Source organism: Bolinopsis microptera, chromosome 7 (assembly GCF_026151205.1).
Source record: "Bolinopsis microptera isolate Bmic1 chromosome 7, MBARI_Bmic_1.0, whole genome shotgun sequence".
Classification (NCBI taxonomy): domain Eukaryota; kingdom Metazoa; phylum Ctenophora; class Tentaculata; order Lobata; family Bolinopsidae; genus Bolinopsis; species Bolinopsis microptera.
In genome coordinates, this window is record NC_087078.1 from 15,889,968 (window position 1) to 15,917,667 (window position 27,700).

Genomic DNA, 27,700 nt, shown 5'->3' on the forward strand with positions numbered 1-27,700 from the left:
TATCAGTTAAATTAACTAAAGCATACCTAATAAGGCCAGCATGGTCGACTTTCCGCATCCATTGTGTCCAATAAGCCCGTATCTTCGGCCGTAATTCAGCTCGATAACGGTATCATCGAGAATGTTGTCTCCGTGATGGGTAATCGACACGTTCGTTAGCTGGATGTCTCTGGAGGAGTATCATTGTCATTGTTACATTTCTTTAAACACGATCACACTAAAAATGTGTAATGTAAATAATTAGGATAAATTTGAAGTTCCAATTTCACAACAGCTCTACAAATGATTGAATTTATTGAGTTTGTCTGTAGTGTGATGGGAATATTTTAACCTGGTTCAGCCAGTCCAAACCCTCACTTCATAACATGTAAGGTTGCGTCTCATTTGAAAAGCACTATTATGTAAACAGATGCATCTGCACTCTACAGTGTTGCAGGATGCTTCCTGAAAGAGTGACGGAACACTCTTACTAATCCTATGATAATGACAATTAAGACAATCTTCAAATGTGGATTTTACATTCCTCTGCCTAGGCCACCTCCTATAATTATTAATTACAATTATTCATCAAACCATGCGACATGAAGCGACAATAAACTAGACAAACAACTTTATGAAATAAATAAATGGATCAATTTTTAAAATGTATATACCTGCTTTCTTTATGTGAGGAAAGTACGCCAGTGGAGGAACAAGCGGCCAAGAGTTGTTTAACCTGGTCATCTTGGACAGCCTCCATCCTCAGCATTGTGTCTACATCTAGGGCGGGTCCTCCGCCATTTGTACTCTGAGGGAGCAATTAGTAAAAACTTCTTAGAGGGGAACTATCACGAATGTAAGATGGCAGTAACCACGTCGACAATTTTGTTACAATAATTTTCCTATTGACTAGTGACTCACGGGTTTCTGGGCTGCCTTTCCTCCTTTTTTAGCATTCAGTTTCTGGGCTTTCTTAGCTCCTTTTGATGGCATTGCTAAAAACACTGGTAACTTCCTATGTCAAAATAATGGGATTACAAATTTTAAAACATCATTATCAAGTAAAATGAGAACATTTCAACATCTTCATAGTTTTTTGTGATTAATCATATATTAGTGATAATAACCAGTGACCTAAAATACACAAAATTGTTGACGAGGGGAGAATGAAATTTCAAATCGATCTACTGCAGCTGAAAATAAATCTGATTCAATTTCATGCTTCATCTAAAACATAATCTAAAAACTGATAGAAGAGGGTCAACTAATCATAAAAAAGGTCCAGTTGGAAGCTTCTAATAAACTGATTGCACTACCAAGATGTTTACAAATTAATTAATAAATAGCTTGAAATTCTTTAAAAAACCTCCTTCATTAAAACATGTCCTTAATATCTTGATTTATTGTATTTGTCCGAACATTACTTCCATTTGATATTCCATTTTGACCATTCACTTTTCCAGCAGTCATTTTAAGGATCTTCTTCCTCTTGTTGTTTTTTCCTATACTAAGCTCAGGTCGACCCCTATTTAAACCATCCAACATAATACATGCTTTGCAAAGTTCTGCGCTTGAAATGTAACCACACCTTTCACAGTTTTGTTGTATTGGCATCTTAACCTGAAAAATTGTTATTATGATTCCTACAGACAATAGAAAGGTACAAAATGTATGACAATTATTAGATAAATTTACTGCTAAATCTTAAATCTATAATCATACTTGACATGCTTTACAGACAAATAAATGTAATTTTAAAGTAACTGCTATTATACCTCCTCCTTGGTGACCATGTCCTCTCCAGATTTGATAATGTCTAAGATTGCACGTGGTCTGATTTTTTCAAGATCTTTTAAAAATGTTCTAGCGTGACCTCTGTAGGCATTGGGAGAGTAGATACACTCTGTTGTAAAGTAGTCCAGCTTCTTGAAATGGGCATACATAACAATTTCTTTCTCATAGGTAAATTTGAAGGGCTTGCTTCTCGATATCATTCCCTCAGAGCCTGTGCTGATTGCTGTGCATCTTCCCAGACGTGCTATATCACCCCTCAGAATATTCATGATGACAGTTTCAGCAATATCATCAGCATTGTGACCAGTCACAATTTTATCACATTTGAGCATAGCAGCCCCTCTGTCTAAAGCTTGCCTTCGGAAAACACCACAAAAAGTACAATTGTTTTTCATTCCAATTTCCTTGACAATTGCATCCATAGTCCATCCATAAAGTTCTTGATATGATAAAATTTTCAAAGGAAGACTATACTGCATTTGATTACGCTTTACAGTTTCCAAGGAGTCGTCCCTATAACCAGTTATCCCTTCATCTATTGATAAAAGCTCTAAATTCAGACCATAATCGTATCTTTCATTAAGTGTCTTCATAATGTGGGCCAACACTGTTGAATCCTTGCCTCCACTTGCCCCTATGGCAATGGTTTCGCCACGAGTAAAGAGGTTATTCTTGACAATTGTTTCATGGATTTCATATTCGAAAACTGTATAAAAACATTCCTTGCAAAGTTCTTTTCGATTCTTTGGACGCTTGAGGATGGCACGCTCACCACATTGAACACATGCTATTGGCATTCTTGCTGCAAATGAAATTTGGGTGATGTAAGACAATTGATTTATTGATAATAACTTTTTTTAACACAGTAAGTTAGTTTGATAATTTATTTTCAAACCAAGACCTAAAAAATAAAGCTTATTTAGTGCAAAGATACAAAGGAAACAAAGATACAAGGTGTGTTCCTGAATCCTGTCTGTCTGAAATTATTAGAAGACAGGGCAGTATCTAGATAGCCGACCCCTGTCCGCGGACAACTGTCCGTGCACAACTGTCCACGGACAACTGTCCACGGACAACTGTCCATGGACAACTGTCCACGAACAACTGTCTACCAGATCATGGTACAGTATCCCCTGAATCAAGCAGGGTTCACATCATCGCACGTGAATTTCAATCAGCGGTGGTGTCAAGGCTTATTAAACGATTAAACAACCTTACGAGATCAGTTCACATCATTGCTTGTGAAGTGTGAACAGTGCATCAACTAACCGCCGAAGCAGTGGGTTTGGAGTCCCCCCCCCCCCCCCCCCCCCCCCCTGAGATCATTTCGTCTGTAAAGGGTTGCAGAATGTTCAGCTCAACAAAATACCGGTGGAAAATATTTCGTAGGCCCTAAAATGACTCCTCCAGATCCAGTCTTAACCTTAAATTTGACATAACTCACTAGATGAAGTAGCTCTGATACTTCGGATTAGAACCTGCGAGACTGGCCTTCAGCTCGTAATTTTTGAGATTCAAACACATCGAAGATGTTCAAAGTGTGCAACATGTTCAGCTCGACAAAATACTGGTGGAAAATATTTCGTAGGCCCTAAAATGACTCCTCCAGATCCAGTCTTAACCTTAAATTGAACTCACTAAATGAAGTAGCTCTGATACGTCGGATTAGAACCTGTAAGACTGGCCTTCATCTCGTCATTTTTGAGATTCAAACACATCGAAGATGTTCAAAGTGTGCAAGATGTTCAGCTCGACAAAATACCAGTGGAAACTATTTAGTAGGTCCTAAAATGACTCCTCTAGATCCAGTCTTAACCTTAAATTAGACATATTAAATAACTCACTAGCTGAAGTAGCTCTGATACATCGGATTAGAACCTGTAAAACTGGCCTCCAGTTCGCCATTTTTGAGATTCAAGCAAATCAAGGATGTTTAGAGCTGGCAAGACAAAACTTGCTGAACTTGACACTCTGTACAAAAAGGTAGCCAAAATAGCTCTCAACGTTCCACAAACAGAGAGCAGCCTTAATGTTTATAGAGACATGAAATGGTTACCACTCCATCTTAGACGACAACTCCATCTGTCAAATTATATGTTTAGAATCATCCATGACAATTGTCCTACAAACTTTATGAACAAATTTAGTTACATATCAGGAGGTAGTAGGAGCGGCGAAAGCTGCAACCTATATGTTAATAGATCAACATCACATTCTAAAGGAGAAGTGGTATGTTGTTATGAATGTAAGAGCAATTTTCACGCTACTTGTTATGAAATAAAGGACGGTAAACGTGTTAACTTTCCTGATAATGTATGCTCCCCGTCCTTACTGAAATCTTTCAATGCTAACACTGAATCAAAACAGAAAGGTAAACGTTTTGGAAGTTTCCTCTTCCATTGTGACTCTTGTGTTACATTAGCAAACCTGAGAAACGCTACTGATTTAAAAACCCATGTACACACCCTTGAAACAAAAATGTCAAAACTAGATGCTGACATAGACACCATTAAAAATCTCTTGTTAAATCCTGCCACTCTTCATGGATTAAGTTTGACCGCAGGAAACTGTTCCATATCACCAACCCTTTCACCAATTAATAGTAACCATGAAACTGGTGGCTCTAATGGTGTTGTCGAAAATCCCTGGCGTGACAGCTGCAGAGTAGAAAAACTGAGGCATCCAGCTTCAGTAATAGTCTCTGAAGGGGGAGAAAAAGTTCCATTATCTGACCTTAAAACTATTATCACAGAAAATAACATTTTTGTAGATAATACCTTCGAAAACAAGAAAGGTGAGACAGTTATCACCACATCTAGTCAAGCTGATCGAACAAAGCTAGTTCAATCTATCTCCAAAAGATTTCCCAAATCTGATCTCAAGCAACCTATAACCAAATTGCCTACGATATCCATTTCCGGGATTAGAGATGAAATCACACCCGATGATCTCTTTGAAACCATTATGAAACTTTACCCTGACATCAAGTCCCTCATTGATTCTGGTGAAACATTCTCTGTACTCTCAGTCCGCAAACAACGAAATTATCAAACAGAAAAACCACTGTTTCAAGCTTCTGTTAGAGTGAGCAATGCCACAAGGAAGCTTATCGAAAATCGTGACAATTTCCTATCGATAGGTTTGTACCGCTGCAAGGTGTATGATCACTTTTACATCAAACGATGTAATAAATGCCAAAAGTTTGGTCATTACTCAGCCCAGTGCCAAGCATCTAACCATGTCTGTGCTCATTGCACTGAAGATCATGAAACTAACTCATGTACAAATAAAGACACACCTTCCTTTCAACCCTCCTGTGCTAACTGTAAAAATTCTAAGAGAACTGATGAACAGTACACACACTCAGCCACAGATAGATCATGCCCAGCCTATATCTCTGAACAGCACAAGCTTAAGCATTCAATCTCATATTACACCCAAAAAAACTGGTGAAGAACAAGACTGGAGTTAAGAGCCTTAGTATGAAATGTGCAAGCTGGAATGTTCGCTCTCTAAACAACAAAGTTGACCATGTTATGAACTTTTTAGAAGATAACAACATATCTATTTTCTTTGTTACAGAAACATGGCTAACTGATGAGAACAACAACACCACTGCAATAATAAAAAACTATGGCTATAAACTTTACCAAGTGTATCGCAAAGACAAATCAGGTGGAGGTGTTGCCATAATCTACAAATCATGTGTTCGTCTAATCAAAGTTTTTGCCAACAATGACGGATCATTTGAGGCAATTAACGCAAAACTGAAACTCGTTGATGGGTCTGTCGTCTTCTGCTCCTGTATCTACCGTCCACCTGGGTCCTTGGGAAATTTCCTCTCTGATTTTGAAGATTTCCTGGCGGATGCATTCTCAAAATACAAGCATTTCTTGCTATGCGGAGATGTTAATATGCACCAATGAAACTAATAAATCAATGAAACTAACACCTAGACAGAATCTCTGCCCATGTGAGCGAGTGGAGCACCATACTATCATCTTTTGGGCTTCATCAACTTGTCTACTCACCGACACATAAAAAAGGTCACATCCTTGATCCTGTTATTTCTTCGCACAAAGTAGTAGATCAAACTTCTGTTGAGGTAATGCAAAACATGGCCAAAAGCTTCCCATCCTGTGACCACTATCCGATTATATTTCAGCTTCATAAGCCTCCTGACATCGACAAATGTGAGAAAGTCATACGCTTTAGAAAGATCAGAGACATAGATCAGGAACAATTTAAAGGTGATTTATCTGTTGCTCTATCTGAGTTGGTTTTTGAAGAACAGAGCTTCTCTGATGTTGTGACTCAATTTAACAATGGGTGTCAACATATACTAAATGTACATGCTCCAGAATATTCCAAAACCATCAAAGACATTCCCACTGCTCCCTGGTTTGATGGCGAATACAAAGTTGCAAGAGCCGACAGAAGAAAGGCTGAGAAAGCCTGGAAAAAGTCAAGTCTTGACATTGATCATGATATCTTTGTTCATTTGCGAGAGCACTGTTCAGAGCTGACTCTCAAAAAGAAAAAACTGTTTTTCTCTAATACTTTCCAAAAATACAAACACTCACAAAAGAGCCTTTACAAATTTGTGGACACTTTCCTGGATAAAGAAAAGAACCTCACTTTACCATCTTCAGAAAATCTTCAGGAAACTGTAAATGCCTTTAACCAGTATTTTACTGAAAAAATTGAGAAAATCCGAACATCATTTCCCAACACTACTGTGACTAATAGTTCTCCAAACTTCAATGGCCAGGCATTATCTGAATTTAGAAAAGCTACTATTTTTGAAGTAAGAGAATTGATCAAAGAATATGGCATCAAAACCTCATCGATTGATCCACTACCTAAAGAACTCTTGTCAGAGCACCTTGAGCTAATCCTCCCTACCCTTTGTGATATTATCAACGTTTCTCTTTCAACCGGAAGTATGGAGGGAATCAAGTTAGCACATCTCACTCCCCTGATCAAAGGAGATTCCCTAGACACTGAGAACTTAAAGAATTATAGACCCATCTCTAATCTTACATTCATCGGTAAACTCATTGAGCGCTTTGTATTAAAATGCCTCAATGAACATCTAGCCAAGAATAATCTCAACATCGACCACCAGTCTGGTTACAAAAAGCATCACAGCACAGAAACACTCCTCATTACCATAGTCAATGACCTCCTCATAGCCACTAATGAAAACACAGCAACAGTTGTAATGCTTTTAGACCTGAGTGCTGCATTCGACACAGTTGACCATATCAAACTGATCAATATATTGAAGTGTGAGATTGGGATTGCGGGAACAGCCTTGAAATGGTTCACCAGCTTCATCCGTGGTCGTTGTCAAAAAGTCAAGATAGGTGACCTAGAATCTGAAGAAATTGTAATAAAGTTTGGTGTCCCACAGGGCTCTGTCCTTGGCCCTGTGTTGTTCAATATCTACATCCGCTCAATTTACTCTTCTGTAAAATCAAAGCAATTTCTGATCCATGGCTATGCTGATGATCACCAGATCTACAAGTCATTTTCATCCGCTACAGAATATCAAGTCCTCAGCGAAGACCTGCCCTCCTGTTTTAGAGAAATCGAGACCTGGATGACGAATCACTTCCTTCTTCTGAATCCAACTAAAACTGAAATTACAGTTTTTGGTTCAAAACGTTTATTGTCAGAATTAGAAATTGGTGGTGTCTTCCTAAAATCTTCTGTCTGTATAAGACTTGTTAACGTTACCAAAAACCTTGGCTTTACATTGGATTCCTCTCTGACTCTAAATCCTCAGATAAAGAAGCTTAAAGCTGCAAACTGCCACAAGATGCGGAATATTGCAAAGATGAAACCATTCCTCTCTGAAGATCAAATGCAAATCATCGTACAATCTCTTGTTATTAGTTCCCTTGACTACTGCAATACTATGGTACTAATCATTCTGTTTTGAAACAGCTACAATCTCTGCAAAACAGAGCATGTCGCTTAGTTAAAGGTCTAAAGAGGAGAGAAGAAGTTGAGCCCTACATAAAAGAACTTCATTGGCTCAAGGTACAAGAACGTATTGAATTTAAAATACTCCTGCTAACTTTCAAACTGCTCCATGGACTAGCACCTTCATACCTGTCAAACCTTGTCAAGTACAATCCCAGTGGTGGCAGAGATGTGTCTCTTCATTGCCCTATAAACAGTCCACCAAGAGCCTTCTCTTCATCTGCTCCAAGATTATGGAACAACCTTCCTCAAGAAATCAGGAAATGTGTAAACATCAATGACTTAAAGGGAAAACTAAAAGCTCATCTGTTTAGAAAGTCCTTGAGAAAAATCAACAATAAACTATTACAGGTTAGATGTTTACCTGAGTTCTATATCTTTCGATAGCAACTCCATCTATCAATCTGATTAGCAAGTCATTCTGTATTCCACCAGTACTTGTGATCCTGGTTGCAGCTTTCAACATGTTTTATGGGCCCAACACTCAGCTTTCACAGTTTATGACTTCTGGCCTCCTTGCGATGTCGTAGCAGGTAGACCATTTCTTGTTGTCGCGGGCTAACCAGATTGTATAGGAACATCGAAGAGCGACCAAAGCAGCCTCATTCAGGGCTTTATTCTTCGTCCTCTTCGCCAATCCAAAGTAGTTAAATAGAGCTGGTACAGTATGGTGCCAGAAGCCCCTACACCCAATCTCTACCGTAAAGAGCAGAGCTTTCCAACCGCACCCGTCGATGCCAGGAATCAGCTCTCTGTTGTAGCGTGCTTCTTTACGTGCTACTTGGTCACTGAAGTTACTCTCGTCACCACAAGTCAGTTCAATCAGAACTACTTCTCTCAAACTATCCGACCATACTACAATGTCGGGTCTCTCCGCTGTGTTGTAGATGTGCTGTGGGAACTGGGCAGGTAGTGTATCCTCGTCCCATATCAGCTTCCAGTCTTTCGCTCTCTCAAAGGGCCTCTCCTTCCTCAACTTTGGCTTTGGGTGTTCATACTTCCCATCCTTCGACTTGAACCGTATCCATTCTTTGTCGGAGGTCGTGGAACCTGAGGAATTGTACATCTTGAGTTGGTCAAGCAAGGCTCCGGCTATAACACGTAGGACGTTGTCATGTCTCCAGTTGTACCTTTTGGAGTTTCTTGCTACACTGCAGACGGCTAGGATATGCTTGATGTTGCACGTCTTCCATCCACAAAGTGCACAATTTCCTGTACTCGAGTAGTTCCACAATTTCATGTTTGCAGGGGTATTAGCCACGTCGTGTGTCGAGTTTAGGTGGAATTTAAGGAGAGCCGGGCTCATCTTGTAGTTGTAGATAAGGCTGTTCCATCCTAAGTCTAACTGCATCGTGTTCTCCCATGTCAAGAACTTGCCCTGTACTCCCTTGTTTACCAGGGTGACTAGCATGTCGTTCTCTGACACCGATTCTACCAGTTGCCTTAGCTTCTGCCTCTCAGTCAACTTTGGTTTGCATCCGAGTCCTACTCGATCTTTAGTCACTACTCCAACCAACTCCTGGAAGTAAAGATCTCGCTCTCTTGCCGTCAGCTCCGTTGTATAAGACCATCTCGGGCTGTTCTCCTGTTTCTCTCTCTTGTTATTATAGGCTTCTACAACTTTGGTGTCATCACTGTTCTTCAGGGCGTGTCCCTTTGATACCTGAAGAGACTTGTATAAGTCACTCAGCTTCTTCAAGTTTAGCCCGAAGTAATCCTTGCTCCTGTACAGGACTGTCACAGTAATTGATCTAGTAACACCCAACCACTTCTTCAAGAATCTGGTGCAGATAGCATCCAGTTCGTACACAAAACTTACAGGAAGGTTGTAAATCATCAGATCCCAGGACATCTTGCTAGTCAGCATGTTATTGTAGATCCAACACTTCATGACACCGTTGAGACCACACTCATCCACTGTCTGAAACAGAGTTTTTAGTTTGTCTTCAATCCGTTGTTTAGTGTCATTTAACCCTAGATCGACATAGATCCAGTGGCCCAGGAACTTAATCGGGTTGTTTCCTACATAGCTGATTATCTGGCCGTCAATCAATATCTCTGGGTCATAAGCCTGGTACGTACCATCTATCACCTTCATTCCCAGGGAGACACACTTGCTAGGCTTGGCCTTCATTTTCCTACTCCAATCCAAAAACTGCTCCATCAACTCTATCTGCTTCTTTACCTTCTCTAGTCTGGAGGACATAAGTGTTAGGTCATCTGCAAAAGCCCGATTCGATGTAGGTTGCGAGCTAAAGGAGGGCTTATAACCCAGTTCTTTTTGATCTTGTAGAAGATCTAACAGTAAGTTGAATACAATCAGGAACAACACTACTGAAAGAGGGTCTCCTTGAAAGAGGCCTAACATGTAGTAGAACCAATTTGACTTCCAGTCTTTGGTTACCACCCTTACAATCAGTTCATCATAGTACTTAAACATGTAATCTATGAGCCATTCAGGGAATTTGTAATGCCGGAGGGCATAGAGGATCAAGTTGTGTGGGACCCTGCCATATGCATTCATTAAATCCACCCAGACAACGAATATCTGACGTCTAGTAGATTTGGCGTCTTTTAGTTCTTCCATAAGCACTTGGGTGTGTTCAAGACAACCAGGAGTCTTCTTCAGAAAGCCCTTCTGAACTGACTTGTCTATGTACTTATTAGACACCATATAATCCAGCATCTTGTCTGCTAGAATTCCCATGTTCAACTTGCCGCTGGTGTTCGTCTTTGTAATATTCCTGAACTTGCTTGGGTCTGACAGATCCTCAGTCTTTGGGATAAGGACTGCTTCACCAAATCGCCATTGTAGTGGCACTATCTTCTTGTCCCACAGGGTAGATAGGGTTTGGAAGATCATGTGTGCGGTTCTCGGGCATCTCTTATACACCACATATGGTACATTCTTTTTGATCTTGTAGAAGATCTAACAGTAAGTTGAATACAATCAGGAACAACACTACTGAAAGAGGGTCTCCTTGAAAGAGGCCTAACATGTAGTAGAACCAATTTGACTTCCAGTCTTTGGTTACCACCCTTACAATCAGTTCATCATAGTACTTAAACATGTAATCTATGAGCCATTCAGGGAATTTGTAATGCCGGAGGGCATAGAGGATCAAGTTGTGTGGGACCCTGCCATATGCATTCATTAAATCCACCCAGACAACGAATATCTGACGTCTAGTAGATTTGGCGTCTTTTAGTTCTTCCATAAGCACTTGGGTGTGTTCAAGACAACCAGGAGTCTTCTTCAGAAAGCCCTTCTGAACTGACTTGTCTATGTACTTATTAGACACCATATAATCCAGCATCTTGTCTGCTAGAATTCCCATGTTCAACTTGCCGCTGGTGTTCGTCTTTGTAATATTCCTGAACTTTCTTGGGTCTGACAGATCCTCAGTCTTTGGGATAAGGACTGCTTCACCAAATCGCCATTGTAGTGGCACTATCTTCTTGTCCCACAGGGTAGATAGGGTTTGGAAGATCATGTGTGCGGTTCTCGGGCATCTCTTATACACCACATATGGTACACCGTTTGGACCAGGGGATGACTTATTACGCCTGCTCTTCAGCTTTGCATCGAAATCTTCCTTGTCCAGCTTTGTCAGCTCGAACTTAACTACTGGGGGCTTGGCCTCAGGAAGGCCTTCCAACTTAGTGTAGATTGCACCTCTGTCCGTGTCCTTATACTCCTTCTTGAAGAACCTGTCTGCTTCTGTTAACTTTAAATGGATCACTATGCAATGAAACACACCAGTTGTTACAAGTAATTATCAAACCCCACAGACAACATGTTTGTGGTACATTCTGAAATAGAACACAATTAGTATATATTATATCGACTATCATAAATATATAAACCAAATATATAGCAATTCACAATCTCCCGTTCTTTCTTAAAAAGGCTTTGAAAGATTTAAAATATTAAATATAAAATAAAGGTGTCACAAGAAAGACTATAATCTTTCTAAATCTAACTTCCCTCTTTGTGGATACATGCACAACATGTAATAGAAAATCGTTTTAAACGAGCACATTATATAAATCACAAATACCAATATATTCACTCTTTTAAACGAGCACATTATATAAATCACAAATACCAATATATTCACTCTTTTAACTTCTTTAAGTTTCAAATTATTAAGATTATTAAAATCCTTCACACACAATATTAAAAACTTTGAATACAATGTTTATTATTGGAATACAATTCTAAACAGTTCATTGTCAAATTCTCCTGACGACAATACCTCCCGTAGCAGTGAAGTTGGAGCTCCAGCTTTAGTCAAACAATCTGCAAGCTGTTTCTTTGTTGAAATCCAACGAACTGTCATTTCACTATTGTTCACTCGCTGTCTCAGGCAAGCTATTGGTATCCTCAATCCCTTGTCATCAACATTTTTCGAGGTTTGGATAGCATCATGTAGAGACTTGCAATCAGTCATTACAATGACATCAAGTTTTCCAGATAACATGATCTCACTCAGCTGAGCTTGGATCAACTCACATGTTTCCACTGCTTCGATCATTGCCCAACTCTCCGCTGCTAAAGTACTTTTACATACTCTCCGGATTTTTCTACTCTGCCATGTAATGGGGCAAGATTTTCCTGTAAGCGAAACAAGGAAAATTATGAAGCCTCCCTGAGAGCTACCATCCTTCAAGTTTCCATACGATGCATCACAGAAAACCACTAAGACTGACTCAGGCAACAGTAGTTTCTTAAACCTGAGTGTTAGAGGATTCTTTTCTAAGAACTTTACTGTTTTGTTTACCATTTTCAAATCTGCGATGGTCCCTTCAGTCACAGAATTACTAGCAAAACATGTAGCATAAGCTACATCTGGCCGTGTCTGTGTTGATACCCACAACAACTGTCCGCACACAGTTCTCAGTTGTTGCTTTTCTTTCTCGTTGATTGGGAGCGTATTTCGATTCACTCGGGTGGGGTCGATCTCTATTCTTGAAATCTGGTCTGCATACCCCAGTTGTGATACCAGAATTCCAGATTGTGTTTGCTTTACATCAAGACCAGTATAAGCAAATTCAACTTCGACCTCCGTACTTAGACGAAACTTCTTCTTCAGTTCCCCAATAACTTCCCTTTCAAACTTCTTGCTTCCACTGAACATCAGATCGTCAACATGCACAGCAATGATACCCTCGAGTTTTCCTTCATCATACCAGAACATGAATGACTCATCATATGACGATACCACAACATTTAACTTCACTAGAGTATCACGAAGCTCAACATACCACATTCTAGGTCCGTCTACTAACCCGTAAATACATTTGTTCAGTTTCCAGATTTTCCTCGTTTCAGCTTCCTTCGGAGGAATAATGAAGACATCTCTTGAAATCTTCTTGCCTTGCAAGAAGGCAGCCTGAACATCGATGTGTTGTAACTTCCAAATTTCTGTTGCAACTATTGTAAGGAGCAGTCTTATAGAGTCCCTGTTACATGTTGGGGAGTCCTTTCGTATGTTGCTACTATTTTCTTGATAACCAAGTGCCACTAAACGAGCTTTAACAGAACCTTCTGCTTTTTTTGTAATTACCCAACGAACACCAACATTGGACTGTTCGTTTGCATCAACTTCCACGTAAACCTTGTTTACTTTGAACTTCTCAAGCTCTGCTAGCTTGGCATCTACAACTGCTTGGTCATACATACTCACACTGGACAGCAACACCTCTTCTTCTGTTTCTGGTGACAGGTCATCTCTCCAATTCACAGCAAGCTCATACCAATCCACACATTGGATGCTCTCCTCACCATCAAGTTGAATATTTACACAGTTTTTGTAACTGCCAGTTGATTTTCCCGCACGGCTATGGATATACGCTTTATGCCAGATCTCACCATCCTCCTCTGGATACTTTGGAAGAAACTCCACGTGACTTCTTGCTTTAGGAAGTCCTGATTTGTGCTGAGGTCTGATTGTTGCTGTTGTCTCACTTTGAGGCAGTGTTTCTGTTTCCGGTACAGAAACTGCTGTTTCCATAGAGCAAGATGGTTGATCCTCTAGGAAATTTCTCTGCGTCTCTAATGGGGATTTTGGTGAACTTGATACAATACTCGGGTTAGGTTGCCCAACAACTGACTCTGAGGTAATGGGATATCCTGTTGTTGTATCCCTGGTTAGATGACATGCACTGCACTTATAATACTGATTTCCATGCTTTAAAATATATAAATGAGTAATGTCTCTCCCCAGTATAACACCTGGCCCACTCCATTTTGCAGATCCTTTTCTCTTGTACATCACCTTTTCACCGTTGCTATAATACTCATCATTGCTTGTCCGAACTTGGCTTTGCAGAGCTCTACGTATCTTGTTGCTACTTTCACACTTTGCAAATGCTTGCCTTGCACTGTGCATTGCATTAACATTATCAGCCACGGTTTTACTCACCGTTGTTTCTTCTAAAGCTGGCAGTCTATCATCGATGACATTCGGAAGTGAAGGGTTACGGCCCATTGTCAACTGATTTGCAGAAAACCCACCAAACATCTGCATGGAGTTTTTCGCACTTAGTGCCCAACACAATGCAACTTCCCAGTTGCATTTTGAATCTTCCTTCGTTTTTACCATCATCTCTGTCAGCATCTTATGATGACGTTCTACAATCCCATTGCTCCAAGGGCTCTCGGCAGCTGAATTTTGCACATCCACATTGAATCTTTGACACATCTCAGTAAACTCCTCATTGGCGAACTCTCCACCATTATCAGCCATGAATTTCTTGGGATTTCCAAAGATGGATATCCATCCAGAGCAAATTCCTTGGATGATTGTCTCTTTCTTCTTATTGTAGATTATTCTAGCTGCTGAATATCTTGTCACCGAATCAATCATATGCAAGATATACACATTAGGAGTGCCAGGAACATTCTTAAGGTCCATTGCAACACATTCGTTGAACACCTTTCCTCTTGGGAGACCCACCACTGGTCTTGACTTGGGTTTCTTGTACATCAGACATATTTTACAACTGCTGGATACCTCATCAATTGCTTTCATGTATTCTGGTCTCTTAAATCCTGCAGTTTTCAGCAATGTTTTCAGTTTATCACTAGGAGGGTGTGAGAATTGTTTGTGGATTTTTTCCACTTTCCTCCTAATCTCCTTTTCGTCAGTACCAAACAAACCTTCTTCGCTGATTGTCATCACCAGATGTGGGGTCTTTCGATCTGGCGGCCCAATGGTCATGCGTCTTTTATTACAAAGAGGAACGCAATAGTGCTTTGATTTAGTTTCAAACAAATCAACACAATCTCCACTGAATCTCATTGTATCATTTGTGAAATCCAACACAGCACCAGCTCTCTTTAACGATGCTTTACTGAGAAGCAACGGCAGTTCTTTCTCAACAATGTTTGCTTCTATCCGAACATCTGTCTTTCCTATTCGCCCAGGGATGATAGTCTTTTCTGTGGAAATGACTTCGAGTCCATCCCCAAATCTAAAAGGCGTCGAGCAAGGTTCACTAACCATCATTTTCAGTTGTTTTTCTTCCAGAGTTTCTCTGTAGTGATTCACCCAGTTCCTACCAACAACTGTCTTTGTACATCCGGAATCAATAACTGCACATGCTAATGACTCATATACAAGAGAACCAAGGTTCGTATCACTCATCAGGCACTCTTCAGGAATCTCAACAACATCTTCAGATTCAGACACCACCATGAATGTTAAGAATGCACCCTCTGCTTCCATGGCCGTAACATTCTCAGCACCAACTTGTGCGAAATACTGTGCATTATCTGTTGAACTTGAAGAAGCTCTGTTCTTGCTTGTGCACCATCTTGCAATATGGTTTTTATCGCCACAAGCATAGCATCCAGTATACGCACTCTTTTGTCGATTATACGGATGATGATGATTCCCACGTCCTCTTGACATCCTTCTGTAGTTTCCTCGTCCACCTCTTGGGGTTGAGTTGTATGTATAGTTACATTCCTCATGTTCCACCTTCACTGATATTGACGCAGGCAGTGTGGAAAGGTTCGATTGGACGGAGAAGATTTTCCCGATCGTTTCACACATATCTTTATAAGTAAGATCCTTTACAGTTGCCAAAGCGAGATCATATTTTTCTGACGGAAGGTTAGCGCTGTTAAGGAATCTGTAGGCCAGGACTGCTTCAGGAAGAGTGATTTTGTGTCTCCTGAGATCCGCTAGCAACTTCTCAAACTCAGATATGTAACTCTGTAAAGACAACCCTTCTGGTCTCACATATTTTTCAAACTTACCGTAAGCTCGGTAACAGGTTTGAGCTGAGTCCTCTAAATAGATTTTGTCAAGATGACTTAAAATCTTCGCTATTGCATCCTCTGCAATTAGGACATCTTTCCCCAATGATCGTACTGTATCCTTTATCTTCCCTTGTTTCAATTCTAAGAGCAATGCAGTTCCTTGTCTCTTTTTCTCTAAACCCGTGAACTCTTGCCACAGCTGCAGGTCTAACTTCCAATTGCAGTAGTCCTGATCCTCACTGTATGCCGGTGGGGCTTTGTAATTACTAGTTACTCTAACTGTCTCTGGGGGTGCCATTGCGTCCTTCTCTGCTACCACTTGTTAACTTTAAATGGATCACTATGCAATGAAACACACCAGTTGTTACAAGTAATTATCAAACCCCACAGACAACATGTTTGTGGTACATTCTGAAATAGAACACAATTAGTATATATTATATCGACTATCATAAATATATAAACCAAATATATAGCAATTCCTTAGAGAAGCTTGGCGGAGCGTTGTTCTGCTTACCGTTAAGTAGCTTCTTGCTGTAGTCATACGGGTTCTTCTTAAACTTATCCTGCTCTTTCTTCTCCTGCTTGCCCCTCTTCTTTTTGAGCTCATTGCGTCGACTTTTGTTGTGGAGCCGCACCAGCCGGAGGTACTCTCTTTTCGCTGTGGCTGTTGCGTTAGTGTCCTTACTCCTCTTTGCCGACCTCATATCTTTCTTTGCTATTCTCTTAGAAACCCTAATCGCCTTGGTCTCCCTGTCCTCTCTCTGCTGTTTCTGTTCGAATATCTTCTTCTCTTCCCCAAATCTATATTCCAGGTAGCTGTAGATTCTCCCTTCAGTCTTTTGAAGCCTGATCGCCTCATCCTTCTCTACGATCTCGTGACACAGCATAACCAAATCTTCATCTATTCCTTTCCATATTCCTCTCTCTGCTGCTTGTGGTAATTTAAGCTTCTTTGTAACCTCAATCTCGATGTTGGGCGGTTCATGATCTATGAACTGAAAACGCAAGTCTGAGCAGGCAGGTTCCTTTGTAGCTCTGTGGTTGTGTTCCTGGCTAGGTTCCTGCTCCGACATAGTATTACGGATATCATCTATCCTCACCAAAGGTTCGGGTTCGAGCTCCGCCGGTCTCATTTTGCATCTCCAGAGATGTTTGTTGATCTGTTTGAACATTCGCTTACACCACTGACAAGTACTATTGTCAAATTCTCTCAAAGATCCTTCATCGTTAAATCCGGGTTGACCTTTGATCCTCCCCACCTGATCGGAGGTCTTGGGGCATTCTCTTTTAGTTGACGTAGTGTGATTTGTCTGTACGAGGAGCCTTACTGAGGCAGTTACGTACTCTGCTCTTTCACAGGAGTCATCAGTTCTTTCCCTGAAGTCATCGAGTCTTTCCCCAATCGTCATCAGCACTTTCCCTGACGTCAGCAGTCTTTCCAGCTGTCAGCAGACTAACACGCCCGTCTGCAGGCGCACAATCCATTTCCGTGTGTGAGAAAAATCAACAATAAACTATTACAGGTTAGATGTTTACCTGAGTTCTATATCTTTCAATAGCAACTCCATCTATCAATCTGATTAGCAAGTCATTCTGTATTCCACCAGTACTTGTGATCCTGGTTGCAGCTTTCAACATGTTTTATGGGCCCAACACTCAGCTATGTACTGAGTAAATAATACATTATCAGAAGATTATTAAAATCTTCATCCTATAGCAGGTCAATTTTACGCTTTAAATTAAATTATTTTAGGCTACTAATTTTTCAGGATTTTCGGGCAACATTCGAGATATTATTCTTTTCCGTGTTTCACTGTGTCTGCCAACAAAATTGTAGTGTAGGTCAGAGAAGGAGGCTCTATCCCGGGACACCAACATTTTTTGGGTTGGCACCCAGGAGAAAGCTGCCTTATTCTTTGTATTTTGTCTCAAGTATTTTAGCATCTCCTACCACTCTGTTTATTTCACCGTCTCTAGACTTGTATGTTGCCCAGATAATTTGACATGACTGTATTGGATTTTCTGTAACATCAGTTACTGTTCTGCAGTAAGCTTTTTTAATAATTTTGTATTGTATATTGAAGTATTCAGATTGTTTGTATATTTGGAGTTCTATAGATTCTTACAGAAATTTTAATATTTTATGATTTTTCATCTTTATTATCTTGTATATCTTTTTGTTAGTCTCATGAGACTCATACATAGATTTCTTGTGGTCATCATCTATTTTTCATATGTTTTGTTAGAAAACCTGCTAACCTTTCTTGGATATCTTCTTGTTAAAGGTGTTTCTGCCTTATTTAGCCAGGATTTAACTTGCAGCTATAAACTTCCGTTTTTACTCCTGTCCAAGGCGAGATGCACGATCTCTACTGTCATTTAGGTATCATTTACAGCTGAGCATAAGGGTTAAATTTAAATTATTTAACCTTTTGGTGCTGTATCAAAATAACATTAATTTATTATTATTATTATTATAAAAACTTTCAATACTTGGGGGCAAAATGTTGGAATAATGTTCCAACAGATCTACGAAATCTGCCCGATGTTAAAAGCTTTAGTGATTCATATAAGAAACAGCTACTCTCATCTATAACAACAGACCCTAATTATACCGTCGACAATTCATATGACAAATTTTACACTGCAATCATAGTCGACGATAACTAAGTATCTTCTAATTCTTTTAAATCTGAGGCATATATAATTGATGTATCGAAAGGATTTTCCCTTTTTTACCACCTTACCATTTTGATTGATTTTGCGCATGACGCCATGACTGACATGTTTTGGCTGGAGAAAGGGTTCGCACAGTGGTAGTTTTATAAACCACTTTTAATTTAATGACCTATTATACCTGGTGGTAGTTTTATAGACCACATTTAATTTATTTACTTATTATACTTAGTATTTATTTTTGGTGACTGTATCACCCAGTTTTAACATTTGATAATTGTACAGTTTATTGACGACACATTGACTGAATGTTATTTTATATTCTAATTTATATTCTAGATATTTTATTTATTTTTCAACAGACGACAACTTCCTGTTTTTTCTTCTATATTAGTTACTCATATCTCTTTTACAGACTTTTTTACAAGGACATTGACAGTTGATACTCACATTAGGCATTCATTATTGCATCTAAATTATTTCACTTGCATTAGGTTTAGAAATTTATTCTCTGGTTAACAGATTTCAAATGTTTAATTAATTTGTAGTATGACAGTAAGGTATATAAGAAGTTATTTAATTTTGCTTGGGCTATTATATCGGCTATTGAGGTTTAATGATGATATGGAATTTGAATTCTATAAAAAAAATTAAAAAAAGGAAGCAACTCACGGTATCACTCTCATAAGAGACATGTTTCATCATTTACCGGAGTTGCAACCAAATATACACAATAAGGTTTGGTACTTTATCTGTACCTCCCCTTTCATAGAAATAATAGCAAAAATATACACCTATCTTTAAGAAATCAACATCTGATATAAAACATTTGATCAACCAAAATTAAGACAATTTTCCTGTTAAATTCTATATAAATTTACACTATGTGGTTGGGGCATTTTGCATAGTAAATATGGTTACTACTCCTATGTATCATATTATTTGATTGGTATTCGATTTCTGATTATTTCTCTAGGAATATGATTATTATATCTCAATTTGGCTTTAGGTAGGGTGCCCCGCTAAAAGAACTGGATTCTTTCAGGAAGCATCCCGTGCACAGACCTTGGTCTACATATATATATATTAAATTATTAACCATTCATTCTGTATGTGCACGAAAATTTATTTCAATCAATCAAAGGGTGCAGGATGTTCAGCTCGAAAAAAAACCGGTGGAGAATATTTCGTAGGCCCTAAAATGAATCCTCCAGATCCAGTATTAACCTTCAATTAGACATATTAGATAGCTCATTAGTTGAAGTAGCTCTGATACGTCGTATTAAAACCTGTAATATTAGCATCTAGCTCGCTATTTTTGAGATTCAAGCAAATCGAGGATGTTCAAAGAGTGCAGGATGTTCAGCTCGACAAAAAATACCGGTGGAAAATATTTCGTAGGCCCTAAAATGAATCCTCCAGATCCAGTATTAACATTCAATTGGACATTACTCACTTGTAGTATTGTTGAAGTAGCTCTGATATGTGATATGTCAGATTAGAACCTATTAGACTAAACTCCGCCCTCCAGCTCAATGATGCATGTTCAAAGGGTGCAGGATCTTCAGTTCGACAAAATACCGGCTGATAAATCTTTTTTAAGCCCTTAAATGACTTCTACAGATCTAGTCTTACTGGGCCGCGCTCAGCCTGTCATTCCGCCAAAACCTTTATTCATAATGTTTATGAACATAATAGCCTGGGGTCCCCAAGTAAATCTAATTTTAACCTTAAATTGGTTATAACTCATTTGCTAAAGCATTTCTGATCCGTCAAATTAAAGAGTTAATAAATTTTTCAGGTATCCTTACTGGCTGGTGCCTAGCCTATCTTCGAAAGTGAAAGAAACACCAAACATACCTTTAAGGAGACTTTCCTTTTTTGAAAAATGTTCGTTACCAATGAACTAAATCGGTGCGCGGTACTTCGAAGGTTCGAAAAAAAGCGGCGCGCGCTCTTTCAAAGAAATTTAGACCATAGACAAAAGTTCAAAAAAACAAAATTCATTAATAAAACAAAATCCGTTAGTAATATTTGACGCTATTGTCAAGCTTTTTGTACGTAAATTACTTGGCGTGTCGATCCCTATGCGCGGCGCTATTTTCTGTAATAAAGTGGCAAGCTATTACATTAATCAACTATATACAGCAAACACAAGATAATATAAATTAAATCATAAAATCGAGTGGCCGAGTAGTCTCGACTCACCCATAACTTCTCCAAAGGCGTCTATCATGAGCTTTGTACACTAAATCGTTGAAATTACTTAAACTAAATCTTTTATTTACAATCACAATAATTTGTTTTGTCATAATGTCTTTTAATAATAAATCAAATAAATTTGAACGAGGTCTGCCCCTCCTTCCTTTGTAGTCAAAACATCCTAAACATGCAAATCTGAAAGATAAGAAGGCGGGAGTGTCATCACCGCTTCTGAGAACGTGCCCAAGCATCTTCCATCTTGCTTTCTTGATCCTTTCAGTAAGGGGTCTGACATTACATCTCTTATATAAAGCTATTACATAGATTATATAAATAAATAAACAAGCTAAGTAACTTTAGTCTCTAAATTAGAAAAGCAATTTGCTGTGCATTGTGAGTTTATAATTTACCAAAATGCGGTAATTTGAAACAATTATTTTAGTGTCATCAGCTATATAAGTAATACATTGCGCGGCGCTGTTTCGAACTTCCTGCATATCCGTTAAGTTAGGATACGGTTGTGATTTGTAGCGCCATGCACCATTTATGATTTAGCCTCGCATCAAGTTATGTGTCTCGCAACCGTTGGATCGGCGATGTACGACTGAAGTTGCAATATAAACCAGACAATATTGAAGATTTAGATTTAAATATTGAGCCCTTTGGCTAGAGTATACTTTCTTGAATATTTTCGATAGTTTTTAATATTGGTAATGTTAATGAATTGTAATTGATTGATATGTAATATTTAGACCCGTGGCCAGTTTTCAAAAAATGTACGACTGAAACACGCCGAGCCGCAAAGGACTCACATCGTTGATCAAGGATACGCGGTTAACTCAAAAAGAAATTAGAAATACTATTATCTATAAAATGTAAAAGCTAAGTCAAAATAATAATAAGCTCTAATGATAAATAATAAGTTGGCATACAATTTGGTGTCTCTGATTTTGATAAATTTTGTACCAAAAAGTTGCCTGAAATGCAAAATTTGAATAATCAATAATATAATACGTAGAATGTAATACAGAGGCGAACTAAAAGTTGTTTTAAGTACAGTGGCCCCAAGACCATCCTCGGTGCCTAGAGAATAAATGAAACTATTACATTATATATATGGTACCTTTACTGGGCCGCGCTCAGCCTGTCATTCCGCCAAATCTTTATTATTAATGAACATAATAGCCTGGGGTCCTCCGGTAAATGGTACCTACACCAGCAACGACCATAATAAGCAAATTAAAGTCAGTGAACGCCTAATTACTAAAATATATTTGTAGAGCCGATATTTCACAAGCTGCAAAGGTAAAGGGGTCAAGACTGAGAACGTTTGACGATCAGTAATTTTAGAGCCATTATGGGCCATTTTTAACATCAATCCTTCCTAAAACTTTATTCGAAATATTCCATAATACAAATATTTTACAATACTTTTGGTAATCATATCTTTCTTAAATCCTAGGAGAGTTAGAATCCACTTTCTTAAACCCCACTTATTTAACTTTAAATCTCTAAGATCTGTCACATGTCATGACACATGGAACTTGATTTTTCAAGCTAAGTTCTATTTATCTAACGAAATTGAAATCCTATCTCAATGTTAATACCTAGCATTTATTTCTTGGCATTTGAACTAGAGTATATTTTATATAACGTTATTGCTGTATATGTCTTATATGTTTGAAAGTTTTAAATTAAAATTAATAGTATAGCTCTTTAATTCTTACTACATTTGTAATCTATTTCTTGAAACAAGGTTAAGACCGGATCTGCTTATGAACATATCTGATCCACAACCAGTCAGACCACTGTCCAATGGTAACTTTTAAAGGATCTATATTTATAAGGTTACTACGTATTCACTGCTCTGCCAGCACTGTCAAATGAAGAATTGTCAGTCTCCGGCTGTATTGAAGAGCACCCACCTTATTGATCAGACAAGTGAACCGGCTCTAGAGTCTAGATACTGTCCAGCTCAAAACTAATTCTCTTACTTACCTGAGCCGCTGCTGGATTCCGCGATTTTTTTGTCAAACAGTATAATATATATTTTATTTGTACAATAAATTAAGTAAAACAAAATCAAGTGATGCAATTGGAAGAGCACAATCGTAAATCCTGAGCAGTAAATATCATCTACCCCTCGTAGCTCTTCTGCTCAGGTATCAGGTTGAAGGAGACATTGGATATAGGGATTAGGGGCGGTGCATGCCTTCTTTGCCTTCTCACGTACACCTCTAACTGCTACTTTTTTTTATTTGAAAATTTAATTAATCATTATATATATAAATCAAGCATTACATTTCAGCCATGCAAAATTACAATGACATATTTTGATTACTAAATGATAAATGGTACTGCAATATAAGTTGCTTAATGTTTGGCCGGATGACAACTAACGAGAAAAATAAACTTGATTAAATATAATAATTAATTCGGCTGAACCAACACATAGCAAGAGCCACATTAACGTTGGGGCCGTCTACCAAATTTGAATGACAAACATTAACAAGAAATCAAACATATCATAAATAATTATAAGGATTTTGTTCATTACAATTCCGTCACAACTGATAAAGAAATAAGAAAAGGACAAGCAGATAGGAAATTGGACGGACAGAATTGTAACCAACAAAAACAAATTTCTGAGACTCATAAGACTGATGAGCTAATCTGGCCAGACTGTATCGGCAGCCCAGAGGTACTTGATCAGTTTGGCCTTAAAAGTAGAAATCCGCTCTGACTGCCGGATACATACTGGTAGACTATTCCAATTCAGCATAGATCTATGAAAAAAGCTATTTCGGAAGGCATCCGAGCAGGGCACAGTGGTACTCATGTAAGTTGAAGTATCCGACATATCAATTATTTGAGCATTGTGCCTAGTGTATCGGGTGCCCTCTGGACGGCATAGGACTATATATGTAGGGAGCGAAACTGGAATTATGCTATTCACTATTTTATAGAAGGTCATAAGATCGTTATAAATAAACTTCTGTTTAACAGGGAGAATATTTAGTTTCTTTTGCTCTGTAGCAAGTTTATCGTCATTATAACTGGAGTAAGGTTCACCATTGATCCATTTAATAGCCCTCTTTTGGATAGCAACAAACTGTTGAAGATGAGTTGCAGATTGAGGGGACCATATGACAGAACAATGTTCAAATATAGACCTAATTAACGCTAAATAGAACGATCTTTTCTGCCTTTTATCAGTAGTGAAATGACATGTTCTCTTAAGTAGTCCAAGTCTAGATGTAGCTTTGGAAACAAGCGCTTTACATTGTGCACCCCAATTAAACCTGGAGTTTATTGCGACTCCTAAATCTGACTGAGAGGGCACAAAGTCAATATCACTTCCAGAAAGTTTATAAAAGAAGGTATTGAATGGCAAGTTATCCAGCACGTTTCTTTGCAGGGACACAGAGAGGGCTTTGCACTTTTGTGGGTGGAACTTCATTCGATTTCTCACTGACCAATCATATAATCTATTGATGTCATTTTGGATTATGTGATGGTCAGGGTAACCAAGAATCTCCCTCCAAATTTTAGTGTCATCTGCATAAAGGGCGATATTGGTGCCTTCAGAGACACAGGAGAACATGTCATTTATAAATATTACAAACAATAAAGGGCCGAGTATAGAACCTTGAGGGACACCAGACCGAACTGGTAGAGAAGAAGACGTTTGGCCTCCTATCACTACTTGTTGTTGTCGCCCCTCAAGATAGGACTTAATAAACTTAAGCATTAGTCCATCGACATTAAAAATATTCTTTAATTTACTTAAAATGAGGTCATGCGAAACGCTATCAAAGGCTTTCGCAAAATCAAAATATATTATATCAGTCCTGGACCTGTTATTCAATGCAAGTGCAAGATTGTCTGTGAAAGGTATCATTTGGGTTGTGCATGAGCGTTCATTAACAAAACCGTGTTGTCGGTCATCCAACAGATCAGAACACGCAGCGTATAATGCAGTCTTTATGCACCTTTCAAAGACTTTCATTACAAGAGATGTTAACGAGATAGGCCTGTAGTTCTCAACCGAAGACTTATCGCCCTTTTTGTGCACTGGTACTACAAGTGCCAGCTTCCAATCAGGGGGTATGCATCCGCTCGAGAAAGACAGGTTAAATAAAACACTAAGTGGGTATGCAAGGCTTTGGGCACAGTTTTTGAGGACTCTCCCATGAATCCCATCAGGGCCAGGGGCCTTGTTAGGATTTAACTTTTTAAGAATCAACAGAACATCTTCTCTACTAAACACAAGACTTGAAAAACAGTCATCACGAAAATCTATGTCAATGCCATAATCGCTCTCTTGAGAAAACTGCTCATAAAAATATTCGTTAAAAAGGGCAGCTTGATCAGATGGATTGTTTCGAAAGCGATTATGATATTTGACAGTTTCAGGGATCCTGGTTGACTTTGATTTAGATTTAACGTAGGTCCAGAATTTCTTGGAGATAAGAGCATCATCGGAGTCATCCTCAACACTGAGTCTCATTCTTTCGTCCATCAAATTTTTAAATTTTGTGCGAAATGCACGAAACTTTTGTTTATGAGACTCAGAGTTGCTCCCCTTATGCCTTATTCTCCATTTCTCCTTATTTCGTAGGAGGCGATCACATTCGGAGTCATACCATGGGGGCTGGAACTGAGACTTAATGGTCTTTTTAGGGATCCATCGGTCACAGGCTGCATCAAGAACTCCTCTGAATCGACTCCAGGCAAGATAAGGATCATTACACTCAAATATATTATCCCAATCGATGCTAAATAACTCAGAATTCAGGCCCCTAAAATTACCTTTACTATAATTAAAGATCTTTCTTTTAGGCTGCTTAATATACTTGGTCTTAATATCAATGTCAAATGTGATACAAAAGTGGTCGGACATACACATTTCGTTTTGATCTAAAACTTTAACATTCTTAATAAGGTTCTGAATGTTAGTGAACACAAGATCTAAGGTGTTGCCTGACTTGTGAGTAGGGAAACTAATAAGTTGTGTATGTCCGAGGTCATCAGTGAGAAAATTTACAAAGCTAGAGTGTAGCTGACAAGATGACTGACCATCTGGCCAAGAAATCGAAGCCAAATTAAAGTCCCCTACCAGAATGTGTCTTTGCAACTTTCTGGCAGATGCTAAAGTAACAAAATGTTTTTTGAAAGATTCAAAATTATCTAAGCCAAGCGTTCCTACTCTATAGAATGTTGATATACAAAAGTTTCTTCCACACTGAGTCTTAATTATGACGGATAATAATTCAGCTTGAACACTAACCTTAGAAAACTTTAGACTAGAGATATCAATGTCTGTTCTATGGGCAATCAGAACACCACCACCGTTTTTTCTGAATTTCTTGGGCTGGGTTGCATCCACTGGATGCGATCTTAAGGATCGGTCAAGCCTAAATACTTTGTATTTGTCAGGGAGCACCTCATTACTGAGAATGGAATTTTTCAGCCATGTCTCGTTTAGAATAATGATGTGAGGCTTATGTTTGTAGATATAACCATGAAATTCATGTATCTTGGTCATATTTAGTGGTGGTGTTCCTGATGCTAGATCGCGAGTATTTAGGAAACCATGGACATTATTGTAAACAACAGATAAATTTGGTCCAGGGTTCAGTAAGGAACAATTACAAATTACTATCAGGGAAATATTAAGGAGAGATAGAAAAACCAGACCACACCTAGACATGACCCCAAGCCAGCTGCTGGTAATACCGAAAAGTAACTTAACAGTCTGTTTCGGTGACATGGTAGGTGACAGTTCAGTTTTTGTGGTAGATAGCAATTTTACAGAAATTGCAGTTAAGGCTGCCCCAATGCCCCTCTCACCCCTATACACAAGTTTGAAGTGTCTGAGAAAAATGGTACAAAATATTACCATAAAGTAAAGATTTATGGATGACCTCAAACATGGTACAGAGTGTATTTTAGGTTGTAGGGGAGCACCAGGGAGTATATTAGCATCGATAGTCAAAGAAAATATATACAAAATAACATACAAATAAAATATACCCAATAGAGCACATAACATATGACGAGACAGAAGACAGGACAACAAATTTTCCCCGTTACCTCTATTACTTTTACTGATGATAACATACCTAGAAAACATACCAGTTGCAACACGGTGTTGTTGAGCCGATATTCCCATGGAACTTTTAAGTATATTATTAACAGAATTGTGTCTCGCCGTTGTGTTTTGTTAGGTATTGTGCTATAATATGAAGTAACATACATTATGCTATCACTTCGTTTGAATACATATAAATAACATCCAAATGATCAGATCCAATAGGATACTGATGCAGACAATGAAAAATTGAAATATTGAATTGGATTACCACATCAGTATCCCATTGGATTAAACCACTTTGAGTGTATGATTCTGAGATAGAACTTTGCCAACACTGGCATCCCAGCCTTGGGGCTGGGATGAATATCATAAAAGCCCCTATTGTCACACTTAGGAAATAATCTCTCGTTTCTGTTTCCATAGCGGTCTAAGAAAGCCCAAAAAACATCAAGGTAAAACAGTTTATGCCTAGAGCAGCGATCAAAGATCAAATTATTCATAGCACAAACATTACCAGGGATTTTATCTTGTCCGTTGGGGTGGACTGGTGGAATAGCTTGTACAAAAACACGTGCATTTGGATAAAGTTTTTTTGCTGTCTTCATAAGGTCACTCACAGGGGTCTTGAGATGATTGACACCCTGGGTACAGTACCGGATGTCGTTGGCACCGAAGCTTAAGAACAG

General features: G+C 38.7%; 2 protein-coding genes across 3 annotated transcripts in view; one reads left to right on the top strand and one right to left on the bottom strand.

Moving 5' to 3' along the window:
• LOC134818419 (kynurenine 3-monooxygenase-like) overlaps window positions 1–27,700 on the top strand; it is a 927,626-nt gene that overhangs the window by 793,505 nt on the left and 106,421 nt on the right. The gene's annotated exons all lie outside the window — the stretch shown is intronic.
• Window positions 1–27,700, bottom strand: part of LOC134818418 (ATP-binding cassette sub-family F member 2-like) — a 58,820-nt gene that overhangs the window by 9,393 nt on the left and 21,727 nt on the right. The window contains exons 2-4 of one of the 2 annotated variants that reach the window (XM_063827959.1): window positions 901–996; window positions 654–787; window positions 27–169 (exon numbers count right to left, since the gene is read on the bottom strand). In XM_063827959.1, the coding sequence (XP_063684029.1) occupies window positions 27–169; window positions 654–787; window positions 901–972 (349 nt within the window). In that variant the 5' untranslated portion in view covers window positions 973–996. The remainder of the gene's footprint in view (window positions 1–26; window positions 170–653; window positions 788–900; window positions 997–27,700) is intronic. The other variant, XM_063827958.1, reaches the window with a different exon arrangement.